General features: G+C 43.8%; 1 protein-coding gene across 1 annotated transcript in view; it reads right to left on the bottom strand.

Moving 5' to 3' along the window:
* Positions 1–6,500: 6,500 nt before the first annotated feature.
* ANKRD10 (ankyrin repeat domain 10) overlaps positions 6,501–23,453 on the bottom strand; it is a 955,792-nt gene continuing 938,839 nt past the window's right edge. The window contains exon 6 of the mRNA XM_044072655.1: positions 6,501–7,443. Within this exon, the coding sequence (XP_043928590.1) occupies positions 6,995–7,443 (449 nt within the window). The 3' untranslated portion in view covers positions 6,501–6,994. The remainder of the gene's footprint in view (positions 7,444–23,453) is intronic.

Genomic DNA, 23,453 nt, shown 5'->3' with positions numbered 1-23,453 from the left:
CTACATTTATGGTAGGTACAAAACTGTACTATGTTCATCGTGTTACCCTGCTGCAGTCATTACACTTGGGTTGAGTCCCAAAGCTAAGGTAGGGTGGAGGCATCATAGAGGGTTAGTGGAGGCAATGAGGCCCTGCAGAACTGCAGTGGCGAAGCCTGCCCTGGACGTAGAATAAAGAGGTAAGTGATAGTGTTTGGTGAAGGTGTGCACAGAACTCCAAGTTGCAGTTTCTAAGATTTCCTTGGTAGGAACCCCCCTTAGAAAGGCTGTAGAGGTAGCTGTTGCCCTGGTAGAGTGGGATCTAATGGTAGGAGGAACTGGTTTCCCATGATGGGTATAACAGAATCGTATGCAATGGCCTATCCATTTAGAAATGGTTTGCTTGGATATGGCCCTCCCTTGAGAAGCTGTAGCATTGGAAACAAAGAGCTGGTCAGTTTTTCTGAAAGCCTTAGTCTTATCCAAGTAGTAATGAAGCTGTCTGTGAATGTCCAAGAAATGCAGGAGTCTCTCACCTTTGTTCTGTGGATTGGGGTAGAAAGTGGGTAGGTGGATGGTTTGATTTAGAGCTACACTGGAAACCACCTTAGGCATGAAGGAAGGATTAGTTCGTAGAGAAACTCTGTCTTGATGAAAAAATGAGGAAAGGTTCCACTGCCATAAGTGCCTGCAATTCTGAAACTCTCCTAGCAGAAGTTATTGCCAGGAGCAGGGCAGTCTTCCAAGATAGGAACTGAAGGTCTGCAGAAAAAGATGGTTCAAAGGGAGGTAGCATTAGATTTTCCAGAACAAAGTTGAGGTCCCATGTTGGTGTAGGAGCTCTTCTAGGTGGTCTAATGTTTTTTGCCCCTCTGAGGAACTGCCTTAGGAGAGGATTTGAAAATAAAGGTGGATTCGTGTCGTAGTGAGCTGAAATAGCTGAAGCATGGATTTTAATTGAGGAGAAGGAAAGTCCTTTATGCAACATCTCAGCTAAATACTGCAGAATGTGAGGCATATGAGGCTGAGTTGTGTCTTGGCCTTTAGCTTGGTTCCGAGCAGAAAACCTTTTCCATTTGTCCTCGTAAGCCTTCCTGGTGCTTGGCCTCCTGGCTTCTAGAATAACATCTAGTACTGCTTGTGAAAGAGGGGCTGGTTGGATGTTTAATTGATTTGCCATGCAGCCAGGTTTAAGGTTTTGATCTGGCTGTGTAGAATCTGCTCGTCTTGCTGCGTGAGCAAATGAGGTATTTGAGGCAATATCCATGGTGGGCTGAGAGCCATATTCTTCAATAGCGAGTACCAGTGCTGGCGTGGCCAGTCTGGGGCTATGAGAATCATTCCAGGTTTCTCCTTTTTGACCTTCAAAAGAACCTTTGTGAGAAGAGGTAATGGAGGAAAGGCATATGCTGTCAGGTTTTTCCAACTGAAGGAGAGAGCGTCCACTTTCCAAGCTTGATGGTGGAATGTCCTTGTACAAAATTTTGTCAGCTGGTAGTTTTCAGGACTGGCAAACAGGTCTATATTTGGTAGGCCCCATCTTTGAGTTATCATTGAAAATATTTGTGGGTCTAGCTTCCACTCGTGGGGATCTTTGATGTTTCTGCTTAGGTCGTCTGTCAATGTGTTTTTCTGTCCTGGCAGGAATTGAGCTTGTAACTGGACTTGGTAGGCCAGAGCTGTGTTCCATTAAGATTATTGCTTGCCTGCAGAGAGGGTAGGAATGTGTGCCCCCTTGTTTGTTTATGTACCACATTACTGTGGTGTTGTCCGTCTTTATTGCAAGTTGTCCAGGCTGTAGTAGATCCTTGAAGGCTGTCAGAGCTTTCTGTACAGCTAGCATTCTCTTTTTGGTTTATGTGCAGTTTTCTTTGTTCTGCAGTCCATAGGCCCTGAATGCATTGCCCTGCCATGTGTGCCCCCTAGGCATAGTCTGAAGCATCTGTTGTGATAATTTGCCTGGGTGGTGGCAAGGTGAAAGGCTGACCCTTGTTGAGGTAACATGCCTGTGCCCACCATAGAAATTCCTGTTGAAGACAGGGAATGAGAGATATCACTGTGTCCAAGTTGTGGCTGTGTTGAGACCATACGCTTTTTAGGGACCACTGCAATTTCCTCATATGCAGTTTTGCAAATGGTACTATCAGAATGCAAGATGCCATGAAGCCCAAAGCCTGCAGAATTTTTCTTGCAGTTAATTGGGTCTTTGTTGCCATTGTCTTGAAATATTGAGTCAGTTGTAATTGCTTGTCTGGTGTTAGATAAGCGTTCTGGGCCGTTGTGTCCAAGCTGGCACCCAGGAATGTCATTTTTTGTGAGGGTACTAGTTTTGACTTCTTTTCGTTTACTGTGTACCCCAGACAATTCAGTAGATGCTTCACAAAAGCCAGATGTTGTAATAGAATGTCTTTTCTTTCTGCTTGGATGAGTCAGTCGTCCGGGTATGGATATATTTGAATTCCTCTATCTGCAGTACGCAATTACTGGTGCCAGGCATTTTGTGAATACTCTGGGCGCAGTAGATAAGCCAAAGGGCAGTGCAGAGAATTGATAATGGGTTGAACCTGCAATGAAATGGAAGTATCTTCTGCAACTTTGTCTGATAGGGACATGCAGGTATGCCTCCTTGAGGTCCAACGTTACCAGCCATGCTTCCTTGCCCAACATGGGAAGTAGCTGCTGTAGTGTTAGCATCTTGAATTTGTGTATTTGTAAGTGTTTAGAATTGAAAGGTCCAGAATTGGTCTCCAAGCATTTTCTTTTCTGGGTACTAGGAAGAGTCTTGAGTAAAATCCTTGGCCTTGCCCTTGAGTTGGTACCCTTTGAATGGCTCTCATCGCCATGAGAGCTGTAATTTGTTTTTGAGCCTCTGCCCTTTGATTTTGTGGCAGGACTGGCATTCCTCTTTTTACTGGCAAGGTGTGAAAGTGGAATCTGTATCCTCATAAAATTATGTCTAGTACCCATTTGTCCTTTGTGACCATGTGCCAGTTGTCTGCAAATAGTGCTAGTTTTCCCCCCCGGGGGGGGCTGACAAAAGAGTTTTGTTTGGCCAGCTGAGGTGCAAGTCATTGAGTTTGCCTTCTGGTGGGTTGAGACCCGTCTTCTCCTCCCTTCTGGGTTGGAGTGCCCCATTGGCGAGGTTTATACTGAGCTTATGGTTGTCCTCTGCCCCTTGGGCGCCTGTATTTACCCCTCTGAGGCCTGTCAGTGGCTGGAAAGGATCAATTTTTTGTTGGCCAGTTTCTGCTGAAGCGAGGGGGTTGTACTTGTAGGAAATCTTTGACTGTCTACATTGATTTTGCCTTATCTTCCATTTTCTTTAAAACTACTTCTGCTTTAACACCAAAAAGAACATCCTGCTGTAAGGGAGCATCTAGTAGTTTTGCTTTAACATGATCAGGCAGACTTTGTTCCTTTAACCAGGCATGCCTACGTATAACTGATCCAGTGACAGCTGCTCTGCAGGAGGCCTCTAAAGAATCAAACCCACATTGCAAGGTATGTTTTCCCACCTGCTCGGTGGCGTGCAACAGATCCTGTACTTCTTTCAATTCAGATTGTTGAGGGAGGGTGGTTATCTTTTGTTTTAACTGAGAGATCAGAAATTGCTGATACTTAAGCATATGAAATTGACAGTTTAGAGCTCTCATAGCTAAAGTGGCTGAGGTGTAAACCTTTTCCCCCCATCTGTCTAGTGCTCTTGAATCCCTTTCAGAAGGTACTGGATTTTTAGCCATGGAAGCCTTAGCCCCCTTGGGACCCTGAGAGATAGTCTCTGGGTCAGCTACTGGGCTTTTGTAAAGAAATTTGTGGGAATCAGGTACTCTGTAGTATCTGTCAGGCTTGGCCGGGGCAGAAGGCAGAGAGTCAGGGTTGAAACTGGATTCTAAATAGACATCATCCACAATATCCAAAACAGGAGGGATGGCTAGAGGTCTGCGTTGGGGGAGTAAAAGAAACTCTCTGAGCCTTTTCTTGGAATCAGAGTAATCCTGACCTTCCCAGTGGAAATGTTCCATCATAGTGTGTAAAGTTTCCCCAAAAGAGTAATCTTCTGGAGGGGAAGCTGAGGGAATAGAGTCCTCAGCATCAGAATCTTCATAAGGAGAGAAGGAATAGTCTTGGTCCTCAGAGGAATCCGAAGAAATAGACAGTTGTTCAGAGGAAGCAGATTCTTCCTCTTGTCTAGGCCTTTTGTCAGGAGGAGGCTGAGAACCCCTGATAAGAGAAATCAAATCTTCAGCCATCTTGAGCATCTGTTTCTTAGGCATAGGGCCTTGAACAGTAGACTGAAGTGAAGCCTTTTTTGGTTTGGAAGGAGTCTTCGACTTGGAAAACGTTTTGACTGTAAGAGTCGTTGGTCTGAAAAAGCCTTCAGAAACTGATGGCGTTTCAGAAGCACCGACGTCCTTGGAAGGTAAATCGTCAGTAGGGCCTGAAGTAAAAGGCTGCATCGGCCTAGTACATTCCTTCAAAATATCTGTAGCTGTCTCGGTTTCCAGAACTGTGGTAGTCAGAGGCTGCAGAGCCTCACTGATAACCGGAGACCGGATCAACCGAGGCCTCGGAATCGGGCTTAGGCCTGGGCTGTCGATCCTTATCCCTGCGCTTTTTGTGCACGCCGGTAGTCGGTAGCTCCGACGGCATGTTATAATTAAATTTTTTGCCAAAAAAGTGTCGTGCGAAATCAAATAGTCTTTTAATAGTACGTTTATTAAATCTAGCACAAAAACGACAAGAAGTGACGTCGTGATCAAGGCCTAGGTAAGGTATGCAATAAGAATGAAAATCCTTATGAGGTATTTGCTTCCCGCAAGAAATACAATTGTTAACTTTTTCTGACATTGGTCTGAGGCAAGAAAAGTTTCCCCAATGGGGTACTTAGCTTTATAGAAGACTTTGGTCTGAAATTCGAAAATCCCAGGAGTCGGCCGACCGGCACTTGCGAACCGCTTCTGCTTCGGGCACCGCGCGGCAAGAAAGACTGAAGAAAATGGCGTCTGTTGCAATATATGTACCCCTGTCACTCTGACGTCAGGGATGAGGTGACAGCAACCGTCGTCGGACCAAGACTTTGGAAATCCAGCCGACTGCGGGACCGCCTGATGACAGGATAACCCAAGTGTAATGACTGCAGCAGGGTAACATGATGAACATCTCTCACCAACCACCTCTCTGGGACAATTTGGAGTGCATAGGAAGAAGTCTATAAGGAGGCTGGAACCTCCAAAACTTCCTATATCAAACAGTTGGTGGCTAGCACTTCTACTTCTAGGCTCTTATCTTATGAACTGCTGCTGTTCCTGCCATGTCTCAGCCTGTTGTTGATGGTGGGGCCAATGGCAACTCTGTTGCTTCTTTTTTTTTCATATAGGACTACTGACTTGTGCAAACTGATAGACACACTGCTCAAACATTATAATTTTTCTAATTTTTATTTATTTATCCCTTGCTGACCAGGTTAGTCTCACTAGGCTAGTGGCCTCTTTTCAAGGAAGACCATAGGAGGTCTTTATACTACTAGGGGAAATCTGGCCAGGGCACTGGGGAACTTCACCTACTCCTTTTGACAGGTGCCATGGGATCTTTCACATTCACACGAGCTACCATCAACTCAAGCAAATGGGACCTTGGTTTAATATCTCATCATGGTGCACTGCAATGTCAGCAATCCACCTATCATGGTGTAGGAATAGAGCCCACAGCCTTCTGCCCCAAAGGCAACTATGCTACCCGTTGCGACACCGACACTTTTACCAGTGATTAACAGGCTAGAGTGCTCCTTATTAAGAAGCATCAATGAAAGATAAAAAAAAAAAAAAAAAAGTAAAGAAATTTGTAAGGCAAAGCCGTGTCTGCTGATAATTCTTGTACTGTTATTTGTCACAATGGGCGACATAAGTGACCCTGACAAAATGAGTATGACATTTTGTATGCTCAATACTTGTGGTTCAAGTACACTAAATCTATTCAGCAACTCCCTGCTGCTTCAAAGATTTACCCATGAACCTGTAAGTGAAGCTCTGATCAGCAAGGTCTCTATAGATGATGGCTTTAAAAAACTGATGGACTGGCTCAGTTTTAACTGTATTTACAGACTCATCACCAAGTAGTTATGGCTGGTAGCATTTGGAAGCCACTCAGAAACTGTCTAATGGGACTGGCAGATACCAATTAGTAGATAACAGTTACCAGTAAAAAGACATATGATGCCATAGTTCTCAATGAATCCTGTATAAATCAGAAGAATCAGGAACAAATCCATAAATAATTGCGGACACTTTAAAATATTAGCACTATTAACTTGAGACATTGACAGAAATAGAGAATATGCATTAATACATATTTTCAGAAGTAAAAGAAATCTATAACTCTAATTACTGTCATTAAGTGTTACTCATCGCCTTTACTCCAAAAGTCACCAATTCTAGGAGCTAAGAGGGACAGAGCTAAAATTAGAGTCAAAATCAGAGACAGATGACAGGCATGGATGACATATCAGTCGATAAGTTCACACATGCTTGCAAAATTGTGTTCTTTAGTTATAAATTCCTGAAAAAGTAATTTACATCACATTGCAACTGCCTGAAAACAAACAAAAAGGAAAGAACTACAGCTTTACAAACATACTCCTTAATTAAATAATGCCGGTAACAACCTTTCAAAAAACTTCTTCAGTTTTTCTTCAAATGGAGCTATACATTCGGTACTATAACATAGTATTAAGTTACTTGTTTTTGCTCTTCTAAAGAATGTGAACTTATGAAATTATGAAAACACAGTACAAAATTATACGCTCTGAAGAGCCTGTTGTAGGTGGAAACTAGCTGTGCATAAAAAAATCCTGTCATTTTAGAAATGATGAGAAAAAAATGTATTTCAGATATAAAAAAAACAATGTTCAATTACAGTACAATGCACAAAAGCTTGGCATTGTAACTTTAAAATGACATAACAAAAAATGGTCTGAAAGAATAACTCTGACATTAAGGTCAGTACTGCTGCAATAATTTTAAGAACCATGGAACAGGTGCATTGCATTGTACACAGCACTATCATATTTCTGTTCTATTTTAACAGAACTGGAATGTTCGATTACACTGTTAAGCTCTGGGATACATTCAGCAGTATCTCCAAAACCGTGATAATGTCCATAATGCCAGGCCTCATCATAATTATCCCCATCAGAGGATGACGGCATCCATAGTGGCTTAAGTGTCACACAGCTGCTTGGGCTTCCATTGTGGTGCAAACCACCACTCATATTCTTGGACTCTGGGCTGCTTACATTTGGTTCTGACATACCATTACAGAAATCAATTCCATTTGAAAAACTCTCATTTGTTATTGATGACAAATTTCTGTTGATTGCTGTTCCATTGATCTGTGCTGAAGGGGTGATACCTAATTGTTCGGAGACATCCATTCCATTAGTCCACGTGTAGTTACTGCAAACCACATCTGCATCAAGAAACACATTCATCACTTACTAAAAGAACATAAAAACAACAGATGCTGTAAATGAAAATCAATGGCCATTCTAACTCAGCTATCCTACAGATTTCAGCAGCTATACACAGGCGAAAAAAGTCTTTGTAAATGTAATAGCCTATGATTATCACACTGTCTACATAATGTACACAAATTAAGCATGTTTCTCTTAAATTAAAAAGAAAAAAACTCTTAATGATAATGCTAACAATAAAACAGAAGAGTCAATATTCCAGTGCAGGGTCTCCAGCTAGCTATCAGCCAAACTTTAGCATAAGCAAAATAATTTTGATGGTATACAGAGGATACTTTTAAAGCAAAAATATTAAAATGGGTTCAGTTTCGCAAGGTCAATGCAGGGTTTGTACCTTGCTATGAGCCAAATCTGTTCTGTGGCACAACTGTGCCAGATGTTTTGCCAAAGTACACCACAAAACTACATATCATGTGCAGCTGCGGCTTTTACCACCCACTTCAAATGCCATCTTTCACTGTTGCTGTTTGCATCTGATCCAAAGTCTGCAGTTACCTCCTGTATTTCTGTTACCTAAGTGAGTCAAAGATGCCATAGCCACAAGTCCTTTGGCCTTGCCTAGGCTTTTCTCACACACCCAACCCATCTTTCCTGGTCATCCAGCCAAGTTGTTGCAGATCTGCAGTCTGCAAAGAAGTTTACCTTCTAGACCCTCAAATATAGTTCTTATTTTAAACATTTGGTGGGACAGTCCTTTTCTCACTGCAAATTATACTGTTACCCATTCCCAACTTTTTTTTTTTTTTTTTTTTTTACAGTAACTACTACCACCATCTCCCCCCTTATCATTAATACAGGAATTACACACACGCTTATATGTACGGGAAATGGAAAACTGAGCCTTCAGGCTGCTGATTATATGCATTGAATGTATTTATTGCATGAATTAAGTTAGTGCAGACCACCTAGATCTCACAGTCACAGATGCCTCCTCTCTCACAGCCGCTACTTCTATAAGCATCAGCTCAGACCTACACCCCCTATACCTTTGCTGCTAGTATATTCCATTTGATCCACCTCCAAAAGTTCTAATATTTATTCATTACCCTCTGCTCGGCTTAAAATGGAAGAGAGAGAGCAGCTTAAACTCTCAGCTGTATATAACATTTACATACTGTTCAAAGTCTATTCTTTTTCTGCTAGTACATATTGTGCTTACCCTGTTCTTGCTTTTGTATTTCTTAATGTGCTATCTATAATAGCCATTCATTGCCCAAGTCACACATTATATACCTTCTTATCACGTTTGTGTACCTTATTTTGTGCACAAATTTGTATGGTTTGATTTTACTGTTGATTTTATTCAGCTGTGCTGCTGTACCTGAAGTCAGTCCACTGTGGAAAGTGCACTACCCCAGTGTACAAACTTAATAAAAAATAAAATGTAATGTATACCAACTGATATCACACTATATTTGGGAAAACAGAAATCCCAGATATGCCACTATCTCAATGTTTGAAGAGAAAACTCTGTAACTGGACTTTAGTGATCACACATTTCACTGATTAGAGCTCAAATTATAATGTATCATTCTACAAAATGTTTTACTGAACTCTAATGTGTGTCAAACAGTTCAGTGCGTTCTGCTTTGACACCTGAAATCAGTAAAGCAGGGTGCAAATTATTCATAAAATATCAAAATACAAAACAGTCTATATATCTACACTCTTGGACAAGAATGAAAACTCAGCTGGCTTGTCTCCCCCTCAGTCAACAGCCTCATAGCACCCGGTACAGTCAGGCAATGCAGCAACTGGCTGATGCTCACAGCCAATAAACTATTACTTACCTCATCACTATCGGTGAAAGATGCAAATACCCAACTAAAATAGAGGAATTACCCTCGTATATGAACACAGCCTGCGACACTCAAAACAACTTACCAGAACATTACTATACTGAGACTGCAAAAAAAAAAAAAAAAAAAAAAAAAAAAAAAAAAAAATCCTTGTGCAAGTCTCCAAGATCCAGCAGACTAGGACTCTGCGAAAAACCACAACACTATAACATTTAGTAGCATATGCATAAGTCACCAGGAAGTAATTCACCACAACTATAACCCTCTACAAATGAAAGTATACCAGTGATTGGTGATTCTACTGTTAGACACAGACAGTAACCTTACAAGGATGGACAAAAACTTGGTGGTGGTGAGGTGTCAAGATTCCGGACATCTCAAGGACCCTTAAGAACTTGAAGCAAAAACCTTGCTACTAGTACTACTGCAGTTTCCAAGCAAAGTTACCAACTAAAACCCTGCAACAATGTTTTACCACACTTGTTTTGATGTAACATTGTTGTCTGGAAAACGAAATGTTAACACAAATGAAGCTGCAAAAGCACTGCAAGCAACAGGCAACCAGAGCAAACACTACTTTGAAGCAGCTCATCATGAGGAAGAAGTACTTTTACTTGTGTTTAAATGTGGTGTCATCCTCTACTTACATTTGTGACAACAGAAAGATAATCCTATTGGACAGTGGTCTTATTTGTAGACATTTCAAAAAAGGAAGAGCTAGGTCTTCCCAATGCAGACCCACCTGTTCCCTTCAACAGAAAGGACAGAGTCTCCAGGTCAGCCTTATGGAAGGCCTCATCTCAGGATACAGTCTAAAACAGTAGACCAGACGGCTGACCTAAACTTGGAGATCACATCCAGTTTATTGTGTCTTGTGAAAATATGCAAAGAAGCCAAGGCCACAGTTGCAAAACTATTACCTGAAATGCTTTTGAGGAATGCCTGGATAGTAGCCAATGTTCTGGCAGAATTCACCATTAAGTTTACTAAACCTATCTTTTATTGTATCTTCATGACAATAAAAATAGCTTATGTTGACAACCAGTGCAGCAGAGAAACTTAAGAAACATTCCTAGCCAGTATGTTTGCCTCACAGGAAACAAAAATCTGATCTTTTCTAACATCTTAAGTTGTGCCCAAATAAAAACATAACTGATGGACATCCACACACTTCAATAAATACTCCGCTTGGTTCAAATAATGTGGAAAAATGCAGGCAAATTTATGGACCATTACAAATGTATTTCGGTGGTTACCTTAGGCATAAAGAACAGGTTAGTTCACAGTGACACTGTCACTATGAAACATAAGACAACACTTAGAAGATACAACCTGTAACTCAAACTCTTACTGCCAAAATGAAAGAGAAATCAATAAGGAGAGTTTTACATGAAAAGAACTTCACCTGACCAGGTGCTAGTTCAGAAGGTGGTAATGTTAATTTCTCCAGCATAAATCAAGATCCCATGGAGGGAAAAAAACCTCTCTGAGGGTCCTCATCAAACTTCTAAAAAAGGCCTTACAGACTTTAAAGTTATTATAAAGGTCATACATTGCCACCAGATGCCCTTTGCTATAGCAAAAGACTAACTTGGTTACCTGTTAATAATTTCCAATGTTGTTGTTGTTTGTCTTTCAGCTTTTTCCCAGTAAGGGGCCACAGCGGAACTCCGGTCCACTAATGATTGGCAGTAGATTTTTACGAGACGCCGAGGTGCCAGCTCAACACCCAACCTTCAACGAAGGTACACCCATTTATGCACGCATGTCCTTTGAACGCTACCCAACCACGGGGAGGACATGCAGACTCCAGACAGAAGGCACCCACAAGCCAAGCCGAGAATCGAACGGGAGAACCTCATGCTGTGAGGTAACAATGCTCATTAATAATTTCCAATATTTATTCCAAAACTATTGGAAATTCAGAAGAGAAGGGATGAAGTCCTTGAGAAACTAATCCACAGGGAAAACCTCTGCCATTTACTTCTACATCTCGAGTTCAGTGCAATGCCTCTGAGCAGAAGTGAGGATTTAGATGACCCTGGTAAGGAAGGCAGGATCCCTGGCTACTAGTGTATGGTCCAAAAAAAGAAGTTATGTCCTTACCATAACGTTCCATGTAGAGTGTTCATCTCGCCTTTGTTCTTACACACGGGTTCGGAACCGATCCTCGGCTCCGAGTCGGCCGAATTGCAAAGCTCTGAATCTCAGAGAAGCTCGAGACCAGCCCATATCCCACAATCCTCCCTGCCATTACTCAGATCTAGTTTGCAAGCAAACCAGATGAAAGGATCCAACACCAGCAGTGCTAGAAGCATACACTCTCTTCAGCCATTCAGAGACACTCTCTCAGCATAGCGATAACTAATGGTCTAAGCATATATCCCATGACACACGGGACCATATACTCCGCAAAGGGTCAAGACACGTCGATCAGACTCTAATCCTACCAGTTCTTCCAAACACATGGGGTGGGAACAAAGGCGAGATGAACACTCTACATGGAACGTTATGGTAAGGACATAACTTCCTTATGTAAGAGTGTTCAATCTCGCAGTTTGTTCTTACATACAGGTAGCGTCCCTAGCTCCGTGACCCCGAGTGACTCATGGAAGAATGTTCCTAAGCACAGTGGAACCAAATGATGTCCTATCCTTGGAGACCTTGTCCACTCTATAATGAGTGATGAAAGTATGTGGTTTAGACCACGTGGCTGCTGCACAAATAGTGTCCAAAGGCAAGCGAGCCGCATGAGCTAAGGAGGTAGAAACGGATCTGGTAGAATGGGCCTTAGGTTTGTTTGGTAAGGATTGGTTTGATTTAGAGTATACAAATGTTATACAGTCAAGCAAGCCATTTAGATCGTGTACGTTTAGTAATTGCCATGCCCTTTTTATTGTCTGCAAACGCGACGAAGAGTTGATCCGTTTTTCTGAAAGTTTTGGTCCTGTCTAAATAAAATCTTAGCTGCCTGTGGACATCCAACTTGTGCAACATATACTCCAGTTTGTTAGTATGGTTTTTGAAGAAGATATGGAGCTCTATAGACTGGTTAATATTCGTAACTGAACATATTTTTGGAAGGAAAGATGGATTTGTACGTAAAGAAACCCTGTCTGGGTGGAATATCAGGTAAGGTGGTCTAACCGATAATGCCTGCAGCTCTGAGACTCTACGAGCTGAGGCCACGGCGACGAGAAACAGCGTCTTCCACGACAAGAACTTTAGGAGGCATGACGGAGCAGGTTCAAAAGGTGGCAACATGAGTTGCGACAGTAGCAAATTCAGGCTCCATGGAAAGAAAGGTTTTCTGATAGGCGGTCTAAGATGGAAGGTTCCTTTCAAAAAGGCTTTGCAAAGCCTGTGAGACATAATGGAAGAACCTCCTTCACCAATATGGAAGTTTGATCTGGCTGCCAACTGTACTCTTAGAGTGGAAGTAGAAGCTCCTTCGTGAAAAAGGATGGATAAGAATTCTAAAATTTTATGTAAAGGAGCTACCAAGGGATTTAAGTTTTGACAAGATGCCCAATATACAAAGCGTTTCCACTTACTCGTATAGAGCTTAGTAGTAGAGGCTTTATGAGAAGCAACCAGGATGTGTTGAACTGACGGAGGGAGAAGATGAGACCTGGCTAGGCAGGGAAGCGGAGCAGCCAAGCTGCTAGTTTGAGGGACTGTAGAGACGGGTGAGAAACTCCCGACGAGTGTGTCAGCATGTCTGGCACTGGGTCCAGAAACCATGGTTCCTCTATTTGATGAGCTCGAAGAAAGGGGAAACCATATTTGACGAGGCCAGAATGGGGCTATGAGTATTATAGTCCTTTTCAGGCTCCTGGCTTTCTGTAGAAATCTGGGAATCAATGGAGTCGGTGGGAATGCATATAGGAGACCCAGGGGCCAATCGTGTATCAGTGAGTTCCTGGGGACATCCCCCGGAGGGGGTAGAAGGGCAAAGTAGCTTCTGCATTTTGCATTCAATGGGGAAGCAAACAGATCGCAGCAAGGCTGGCCCCACTTGCGGAAGATCTTTTCCACCGTCTGTGAATTCAGGGACCACTCGTGAGGCAACAGGATGGCTCTGCTCAACCTGTCCGCAATGACGTTGGATGACCCCGGGATGTGCGTTGCTATCAGAAAGCAACCCGTGGACTCTGCCCATTGCCAAATTCTCATGGCCTCTCTGAATAACAGGTAAGACCTGGTTCCCACTTGCTTGTTTATGTACCAGACTACAGACATGTTGTCTGTCTGAACTGCTACTGTCCCTAGAGGTAAGAGGGGTTGGAAGTGTTGCAACGCTAGGAACACCGACCTCAACTCCAGAACATTTATATGTAGAGTGTACTCCATGGTGGACCATTCTCCTTGGACTGTTCTTCCCTGAAAAAGGCCCCCCCACCCTATCAGGGAAGCGTCCGTGGTTATTGTAGCTGTTGGGATGGGTAGAATGAACGGACGACCCACAGTGAGGTTCTGGTCGCACACCCACCATGAGAGGTCCCGTCTGCAAGATTCTGTTATCCTGATCTCGTGTGTTAGGGGTAGGTGTTGGAACGACCACTGCACAAAAAGTAGCCATTGAAGAATCCTCATGTGTAACCTTCCCATAGGGACTGCAATTAATGCGGCTGACATCAGTCCCAACACTTTTAACACCAGTTTGGCCTGGGCTTTCTTGCTGACTAGGAGAAGTAGGACCTGCTGTTTGAGCGTTGAAGCTCTTACTGGGGGGAGTTTTAGTAGTGTCAATCGTGTATTTAGATCTGCTCCGATGAAGGAAATACACTGTGAGGGCGATAAACAAGACTTTTCAAAGTTTATGGATATCCCTAAGTGGGAACAAAGGCGGATTGTGTGGTCTCTGGCTTGCAATAGTCGACGCTCGGTGGTGGCGGTGAGGAGCCAGTCATCCATAGAGGGAAACACCTGGAATCCTTGTCGTCTCAAGTGGGGGCTGAGGTGAGTCCAAAGGGCAGCGCTCGAAACTGAAAGTGACTGGCCCCCAGCCGGAAGCGCAGGTGATCTCTGGACGGTCTGGCCATTTTGATGTGGTAGTACACGTCTTTGAGATCTATACAGCACATCCAATCGTACTTCTGTAAGAATGGAAGGATCGACTGAAGCGTGACCATCCGGAACTTTTCCTTCTTCACGAAGTTGTTGAGATGGCTGAGATCTAAGATCGGTCTCCAGTCCCCTGTCTTTTTTGGAACTAAAAAGAACCTTGAGTAAGTTCCGAATCCTCTTTGGTCCGCCGGGACTGGTTGGATGACTCTGTTTTCGAGCAGCTTTGAAATTTCTACAGCTGCTAGTTTTCGCAGACGGGGTGGCACGTCTGGAAATTTTCTTTGTAGGGGTGGTGTTGAAAAGAAGGGGATTTTGTATCCTCTGGTTATAATGCTTTTTACCCAGGAATCTGAAGTAATGTTTAGCCAGGCCAGTGGGTATAAAGCTAAGCGACCCCCAACTGCCTCCAGAGCAGGACAGCCGGGCCTCCGTTCAGGAGTGCTGGAAAGGCTTCTCAGGGACGGAATCCCTGTTGCCTTGGTTATGCGGACCCCCCTCTGCCACCGGGGCGGCGTCTTCCATTTCTACCCCCTCCTCTGCCTCTGGAGGGGGTATCACTCTGTGTGGTCTGGACAGATCCCGGATTCTTACGGAACCACATTTTTCCACCTCGTTGCCCTTTGGGGTACGGTCTAGTAGGAGCGGAAAAACGGACCCCGACAGCAGACAGGGTCTTTCCCTCTGGCTCGCACCGAGTGAGAGTCTCCTTAACCTTGGGCCCGAAAAGTGTAGCACCATCAAAAGGGGCATTAGCAAAGGAAGACTTAAAGGCTTCCGCAAAGGAGCACAGCCGCATCCATGATTGTCTTCGAAGAGCAATCGCTGAAGCTGCAACTCTACTCGATCCCTCGGCTGCATACGAGATGAGCCTCATGGATGAGTTTACTATGGATGTGAGGGTGTTAAGTTGTGCTGTTACCTTATCTGAAACAGAAGCATCTGTGTTACCCTGGAGGGTATCTGTCAGCTCCTTGATGAGATCCCTCTGCAATCGTGTGAAATGGGTCAGGTAGTTTAGCGAACACATGGAAAAAGTCGCTGAACTAAAAATGTGCTTCCCATATCTGTCCATAGTCCTAGAATCCTTATTAGGAGGATGAACAGATGAGAAAGACTCAGACATCTCCTTTTTCGTGGCTGCCGCCACCACCATAGCATCGACAGGGACTCCCTTGGTGAGATAAGATTTATCTTGGGGGGGCAGTGATGAACTTATTTGGTTTCCTAGGTACTGGCTCCACTGTGTCAGGTGTCTCCCACGCCCTTCGAGCAATAAAATCCATTAATTCATCGAAGGGCCACCCAGGAGGTAGAAGGTTGAGCCCCAAAAGCCTTCAGCAGCACCAACTCGTCCTCAGAGGGGGCTAGGGACTGCCAATCACCCCTCTGTTTCAAGATCTCCAGGATGTCTGCAAATGACATCCTCCGAGGGTGATTTGGGGGACCCCGCTGCCTCATCCAAGTCGGTGTCAGACGTTAGAGATTCCTGTGGGGAATCTATGTGCCTCCTCTTGCACAACCGTTTCCTTGGGACCTCATCAGAGGGGGCTTCTGGTGAGGCCTCCAAGGAACAGGGGGAACCCTCTGTGGGTGGCTGAGGCAATTGGGCTCGACGCTTGGGATGGATCGTGGGGGCAGAAACAGAAAGTGGCCCTTTTGGGGAAGGAGAAGATTCCCCTGATGATGTGGTTGTCTGTGCAGACAATACCTTCCTCATAAGGTCAAAGGCCCCCGAACCCCTGGCTAAGAGCTCCCCCGGTTCCGAAGAACACGGAAGCATCCCAGAACCAGGTGCTGTGGGCTCCGACCCCGAGGATGGAGCCGAACCAGTTTGTGCCGAGGCCCCGAGAGGGAGAGTTGACACCGAGAGGTCGGTACGACTCTCGGTCCCGGAACCGAGCAAAGACCGGCTCTGCGACTCTCCTAACGGTTCCGAAGGAGTTGAAGTCAAAGGTGTCGATCGTGCAATGGACGGCTTCGGCACCGAGAGCTCCACTATCATCAGGTCCTCTTCTCCCGGCTCCGAGATCTGGATGGGTCTCAAAGGAGGACCCGTTGGAGATATGGGGAGGCCTTCTAGTTTCGACACCAACTGGGAGGAAACTGCAATTAACTTGAAAAGGGCCGTGTTCTCCATGAGTTTCTGCACGACACGATCCACATCTGTGTCAGACAACGGTCTGGAAGAATGGGTCGAAGGAGCCGAAGATGGCACCGACCGAAGAATGGATGGTGGTGGCAGTTCCGACACCGGTTCCAAGATCTGGGGCTCAGTAAAAGATAAATGTTCGATGCTCGGCCCCGAGATCTGTGGAACTGGCGAACGAACCCGAGAAGATGAACTCGGAGCCGGTGACATGGGCTCCGACATCTTTGACCCCTTTGAGGATTTAGAAGCCTGATCAGACTTGTCCAAAGCCTCTTGAAAGGCCGGCTTCAACAATCCTCTGTCAATAAGCGTCCTGCGTCTATCTGTCATGACCCTCCTACTAAAGGAATGACAAATAGCGCAATCCTCTTGGAGATGGAGAGGGCCTAGACAGTAGACACAGGAAGCATGATTGTCAGTAATGGACATTTTCTGCCCACACTGACATCTTTTAAAACCAGATTTGGCTTTTTCTGACATTGCACAGTAACAATGAAGATCACTACAATAATAGGTAAAAAATAATTACTATCCTAGCAATATATGTATACTAAACAGTTATAATATAAAACTCTCACAAAAAATACCACACCCAAGAAGAAAAAGGTTAGGCCACAAAGGTGCCTGAATAAGAAAAATGGGTATATATATATATATATATATATATATATATATATATATATATATATATATATATATATATATATATATCACACACACACAGCACTTCTACAGTAACTAGTAACTACAAAGAAGTATCAACAAGAAAAAATTTGAATTCTTATCTGAAGAAATCAACAAAAACTCAAGTTTCTATCTGGTCCGAGCTCTCCTCGATCCGATCTGTTGCAGTGGCAAACTAGATCTGAGTAATGGCAGGGAGGATTGTGTGATATGGGCTGGTCTCGAGCTTCTCTGAGATTCAGAGCTTTGCAATTCGGCCGACACGGAGCCGAGGATCGGCTCCGAACCCGTGTGTAAGAACAAACGGCGAGATTGAACACTCTTACATTGATATTTATGTACTGGTAGCTTCATTTCAATCTGTAGGACTAAAACCAGCAAATACTTGCTTAGTTTGGCCCATAAAACTTTCCCAGGCTATTGAAAGTCTTTCCCTATTACCCATAATCCCAGGTACTGAAGGTCCTTTTCTCCAGATCTCAAAAGCCTGCTAGCGAGAATAACCCTAAAACAGCCAAAGGAAAACCCACAAGTTTCTTCTCAATCCAGTGGATCAAAGGCACATGGCAAGAGAGCAGGTTCAGTGACGGGCATGAAACCACATTTATCATTATGGCAAGCACATAACTTCTGCATCTGGTGGGAGTTTCAACTCTGTCATTTGTAGGACAGAGCCATCAGGATAAGGGTGGCAATGGCACAGTGGTCATAGGCAAAAGTTCAATCCCAAACTCTCAAGGCCCATTGTCAAAGGAGATAAGGAGTGGGATCCACTGCTTGTTTACTTACCAATCCACTGCTATGTTGTCAAAGTGGATGGCAGTCACATTGGAAGGTTGGGAGCCCTGGAATGCCTGCAAGATGAAAAAGGTGGCCCTCATACAGACAATGCTGATGTGTGAAAAAAAAAAAAAAGCCTCTTTGGTAGTCCAAGTGCCATGGACTGTTTGCTTTGCATAATGCCCCTTCCCCAAGAGCAGAAACTTCCACAGTGGCTGCGGCACTTAGGAAAGGAGTCTGCAAGAAGCTTCTCAGAGACTGGTGCGACACAGGTGCCCATCAAACATAGTCCTTGCATTCTTTTTTTCAAAATCTTTACAACAACATCTAAAAGGTCTAAACAGTGAGATGGGAAACCACAAATTCACCCCAGGAGTTTCACCTGTGTCCCTCTTGGACAGGGGCAGTAGTTACTGACTTAGTTCCACTTAATAACTTGATATTTTTTGGAACAGGGGGTTGTACTTGGCTAGGCTTGTAAGGACCCTAGGGCCATTAGCTTAGTAACCTCCTATGATCCACTGCATCAACAGCATGGAAACAGTTTCATGAACATGGTTGTGGGGGAAGCAAAGAAAATTGTGGAAACATCAGATCTTGTGCTTGAAGGAAGAGAGGCAGAGACACTGTTGTTGCTGATTATACTATGAATTGCAGACTGGAAAAGAAGGCTTTTACATGGAAAAATCAGCACATCAGGTCAAGGGTGTTCAGTCCAAGAATGCTACTTTGCAAGCGATCATAATCTGCAATTTTGATAGGCCTGTCATTATGCCCCAAAAATGAAACCCACTAAATAGCAAATCGCTGGATACAGTCAGACACTGCAATGTTAAGCAGCCAGTCATCCATGCAAAGGAAGACCATGAATTGATGAACACGCAGTTACTGTTGTGAGACTGAAGGGCAATGTTCTGAACTGAAGATGATTGGCTATGTGGAAGCAAATGAACTTTCTGGACTCCTAAGCAATTTTCTGTGTGGGTATTCATCCTGGAAGTCTATAAAACACATCCAGTCCTCTTAGGGGTGGACAAGGATGGATGAACTGCACCATGACCATTCCAAGGAGCAACTTCACAATTTTTCGACTTAGTCTGCTTGAAGAGAGAATGGACCAGAGGTTCTAACTCTTTTTAGGCACTAAAAAAAACCATAAGTAAAGGCCATGCCCTTCTGCTCTGGCAGGACATTCTGAATGGCTCTTTAAGAAACAAGTCTTGCACCTGACATTTGGCTGTAGCATTTTGGCAGGGTGGGACTTACAGAAGAAGGATCTGTGGACTGGGAAGGGGACGAAAAGGAAACATAACAGCCTGTGGATATATTGTGTATTATCCATCTGTTATGTGTGATGGTCGCCCATACTGACAGAGGGACACTTGACCCCCCCCCCCCAAATGCCTACAGATATGCACAGCTGGGCAAGCCCTCAGAGATTCGAAAATGATCTAAGCCATGACTGTTCTGCTGAGATCCTCTTCTTGTGGATGCACACCCATTTTGGAAACTGCCACTACTTCTGCACCTTCTGACAGAACCTCGAAAATCATGTTGGGAACTCCTGAAACGTGTTATAGGCTGCAATCTATCCTAGTAAATTGAGGCTGATGAGCCTGGAACTTAATCCCAACACTGACAGGATGTCGCCCACTCCCTCCTGCTTCTCTGATTCAGCTTTCACATACTCAATGAAGAAAGTACAGTTGTGTACACTTACCATAAATGTAGATGTTAGAGTATATTCACTGTTGCAGTCATTACATTTGGGGGTAATCTGCTGGCAGGTTGCCCTCCGTCGGCCTGAATAACAAAGTCTTGGGTCCTGCATCGGTTGCTGTCTCCTCTTCCATGACGTCAGGTCATCAGGGGTATAAAACATGCAGCCATTTTTTTAGTTTCAGTTTTATGTCAGGTGCCCCCCAAATGGGGAGCAAATTATATATATATATATATATATATATATATATATATATATATAAATTTATATATATATATAAAATAAACAGCAATATATGTAAATGCACTTTAGGAACATAAACTTTACCTTCATCTAAAAGCAAATACACCACAAAGGCTTTAGATTATAGTGAAGGAAAGAGAAGTTATAGAAAAGGGGGCTGGCAGGTGGGTAACCTGGACTGCAACAGTGAATACACTCGAACAGCTACATTTATGGTAAGTGTACGCAACTGTACTATGTTCTTCGTGTTTCACTGTTGCAGTCATTACATTTGGGTAGAGTCCCAAAGCTATGGATGGGAGGATGGACTAAATAGTATTAGGAGCGGCTATAAGGTCCTGCAGAACTGCAGTGGCAAAGCCTGCCCTGGATTTGGAGAAGAGAGGCAAATGATAATGCTTTGTGAAGGTATGAACAGAGCTCCAAGTAGCAGTTTCTAGAATGTCTTTGGTTGGAACTCCTCTGAGAATGGCTGCTGAGGTAGAGGCAGCCCTGGTGGAGTGTGACCAGATTCCCTTGGGCACAGGTTTACCATGGTGCAAGTAGCAGAAACGAATGCAGTGGCTTATCCACTTAGAAATAGTCTGCTTTGATATAGCCTTCCCCTCTGATCCTGAAGCAAATGCCACCAGTAGTTGCTCAGACTTTCTTAGAGATTTGGTCCTGTTTAAGTAGAATCTTAGTTGTCTGTGTACGTTCAATGAATGCGGAATCTGCTCCCCCTTGTTCTGCGGATCTGGGTAGAATGTTGGCAGGTGAATAGTTTGGTTAACAGCCACACTGGATATCACCTTAGGCATAAAGGAAGGATTGGTCCTGAGGGACACTCTGTCTGGGTAAAAAGTAATAATAGGCTCCACAGCCATGAGGGCCTGTAGTCCTGAAACCCTTCTTGCTGAAGTGATTTCCAAAAGGAAAGCTGTTTTCCAAGATAAAATTTTATATCAGCAGTAGCTGCTGGTTCAAAAGGAGGTAGGGTGAGTTTTTCCAGCACAAAATTGAGGTCCCATGCAGGAGTTGGTGGTCTTCTGGGAGGGCTTAAATTTTTGGCTCCTCTAAGATACTGTTTTAGAAGAGGATGAGAAAAGATGGGAGGGCTCAGTGTTGTAATGAGTAGAGATGGCATGGATTTTTATTGAAGAAAAAGATAGGCCCTTGTCAAGCATCTCAGTCCAGTATTGCAAAATCTGATGGATATTTGGTTTTGCTGTGTCTGTTCCTTGTGCTTGGTTGCAAGCACAAAATCTCTTTCATTTCTCAGCATAAGATTTTCTAGTACTAGGCCTTCTGGCTTCCAAAATAACATCCATCACAGATTTACTGAGAGGTGTTGTTTAAGTAATTAAATGATCAGCCATGCTGCAAGGTTCAGAGTTTGGAGCAGAGTGTGCAGAATTTGATTGTTCTGCTGTGACAGTAGATGAGGTATTTGAGGCAAGTACCAAGGCGGAAGTTGAAACATATTCCTTAGAATTGGGTACCAGTGCTGGTGAGGCCAGTCTGGGGCAATTAGGATAATTTTTGTTTTTTCCTGTCGAAAGGCATAGACTGACAGGTTTTTCCAACTGAAGGATAGAGCATCCACTTTCCATGCTTGTCTGTGATAAGTCCTTGTGCAGAATTTGTCCAGGTGATAATTTTGGGGAGAGGCAAATAGATCTATGTCTGGGCTCCCCCATTTCTGTGTTACCATGCTGAAGATTTGTAGATCCAGTTTCCACTCATGTGGATCCATAAAATGTCTGCTTAGGTCATCTGCCAGAGTATTTTGTTTTCCTGGCAGGAACTGAACTTGAAGATGGATTTGGTTAAGTCAAGGCTGTGTTCCACAAGGCATGGCTAGTCTGCAAAGGGGGTAGGAATGTGTACCCCCCTGCTTGTTTATAACTGTGGTGTTGTCTGTCTTTATCAGTAGTTGTCCTGGATGAACTAAGTCCTTGAAGGCTGTCAGAGCATTCTAAACAGCTAGCATCTCTTTCTGGTTGGCATGGAGATGCAATTGCTCTGGGCTCCATTTGCCCTGAATGCGTCTCCCTGTCAGGTGGGCTCCCCAAGCATAACCTGATACGTCTGTAGTTAGTGTTAGGATGGCAGGGAGTAGAGTGAATGACAGTCCCTTGTTTTGGTGACAAGTCTCTGCCCACCAAAGAAACTCCTGTTATAGGCAGGGAATGAGAAGAATCATTGTTTCCAGGCTGTGAAAATGTTGACTCCATAAACCTTTTAGGTACTACTGAAGTTTCCTCATATGCAGTCTTGCATATGGAATTAGTAGAATGCAGGATGCCATGAACCCCAAAGCCTGCAGAATTTGTCTTGCAGATAACTGGGTTTTTGTTGCCATTTGTTTGAAGTATGCTGTCAGTTGCCTTTGTTTGTCTGGTGTGAGGTAAGCCATCTGGGCAGTTGTATTCAAGCTTGCACCCAGGAATGTAATTATTTGAGAGGGTACCAGTTGTGATTTATTTTCGTTTATGGTGTACCCTAGGCATGCTAGAAGCCTTTTTACAAATGCCAGATGTTGAAGAAGAGTGTCCTTGTCCTCTGCTTAAATGAGACAGTCGTCCAGATAAGGATAAATTTGAATGTTTGTCTGCAGAATGCAATTACTGGTGCCAGGCACTTTGTAAAGACCCTGGGTGCCGTAGATAAGCCAAAGAGCAGTGCAGAAAATTGGTAATGCAAAAAACCTGCTTCGAAGCAGAGGTATCTTCTGCATGATTCCTTTAATGGGATATGGAGGTATGCTTCTTTTAAGTCTAGAGTTACTAACCAAGCATTCCTGCCTAGCATAGGCAGTAGCTGTTGTAAAGTCAGCATTTTGAATTTTGGAATGTCCAGGAACGTGTTCAAAATTGATAAGTCCAGTATTCAACGCCATGAATAGTCTTTTCTGGGTACCAGGAAAAGTCTTGAATAAAAACCTTGTCCTTTTTCCTGTTCTGGTACCGGTTGAATAGCCCCCATATCTATGAGGGACATTGATTTGTTTCTGGGCCTCTGCCCACTGGTTTTGTGGCAGATCTGGCCATCCATTTGGAATTGGCAAAGGATGGAAATGTAATCTGTACCCCTGGGATACTATGTTTAATACCCACTTGTCCTGGGTAATTAACTGCCAGTTTTGAGCATGAAGTGCTAGTTTCCCCCCAAGGGGGCTGCCAAAAGATAAGTGCTTGGTGATGGTAGAGGAAAGTCATTGAGACTGCTTACTGTAGGGTTGTGCTTTGTTTCTTCCAGTTTTGGAGGTGGAGGCACCCCATTGCTTTGACCTGTAAGAACCATGTGATTGGTATCTGGAGCCTTTTGTGCGCCTGGATTTGCCTTGAGTGGCACTGTTGGATACAGGAAAGGATCATTTTTTTGTAGGCCAGTGTCTACTGAACCTGAGTGGCTGCACTTGCAAGAAATCTTTTACAGTTTGCATAGACTTAGCTTTGTCTTCCATTTTCTTTAAAACCTCTTCTGCCTTATTACCAGAGTATCACGCTGCAAAGGGGC

Source organism: Protopterus annectens, chromosome 5.part0 (assembly GCF_019279795.1).
Source record: "Protopterus annectens isolate FY-2018-M chromosome 5.part0, PAN1.0, whole genome shotgun sequence".
Classification (NCBI taxonomy): Eukaryota; Metazoa; Chordata; order Ceratodontiformes; family Protopteridae; genus Protopterus; species Protopterus annectens.
The sequence above is the reverse complement of the archived record's forward strand: the minus strand, read 5'-3'. Positions and strand labels throughout refer to the sequence as shown.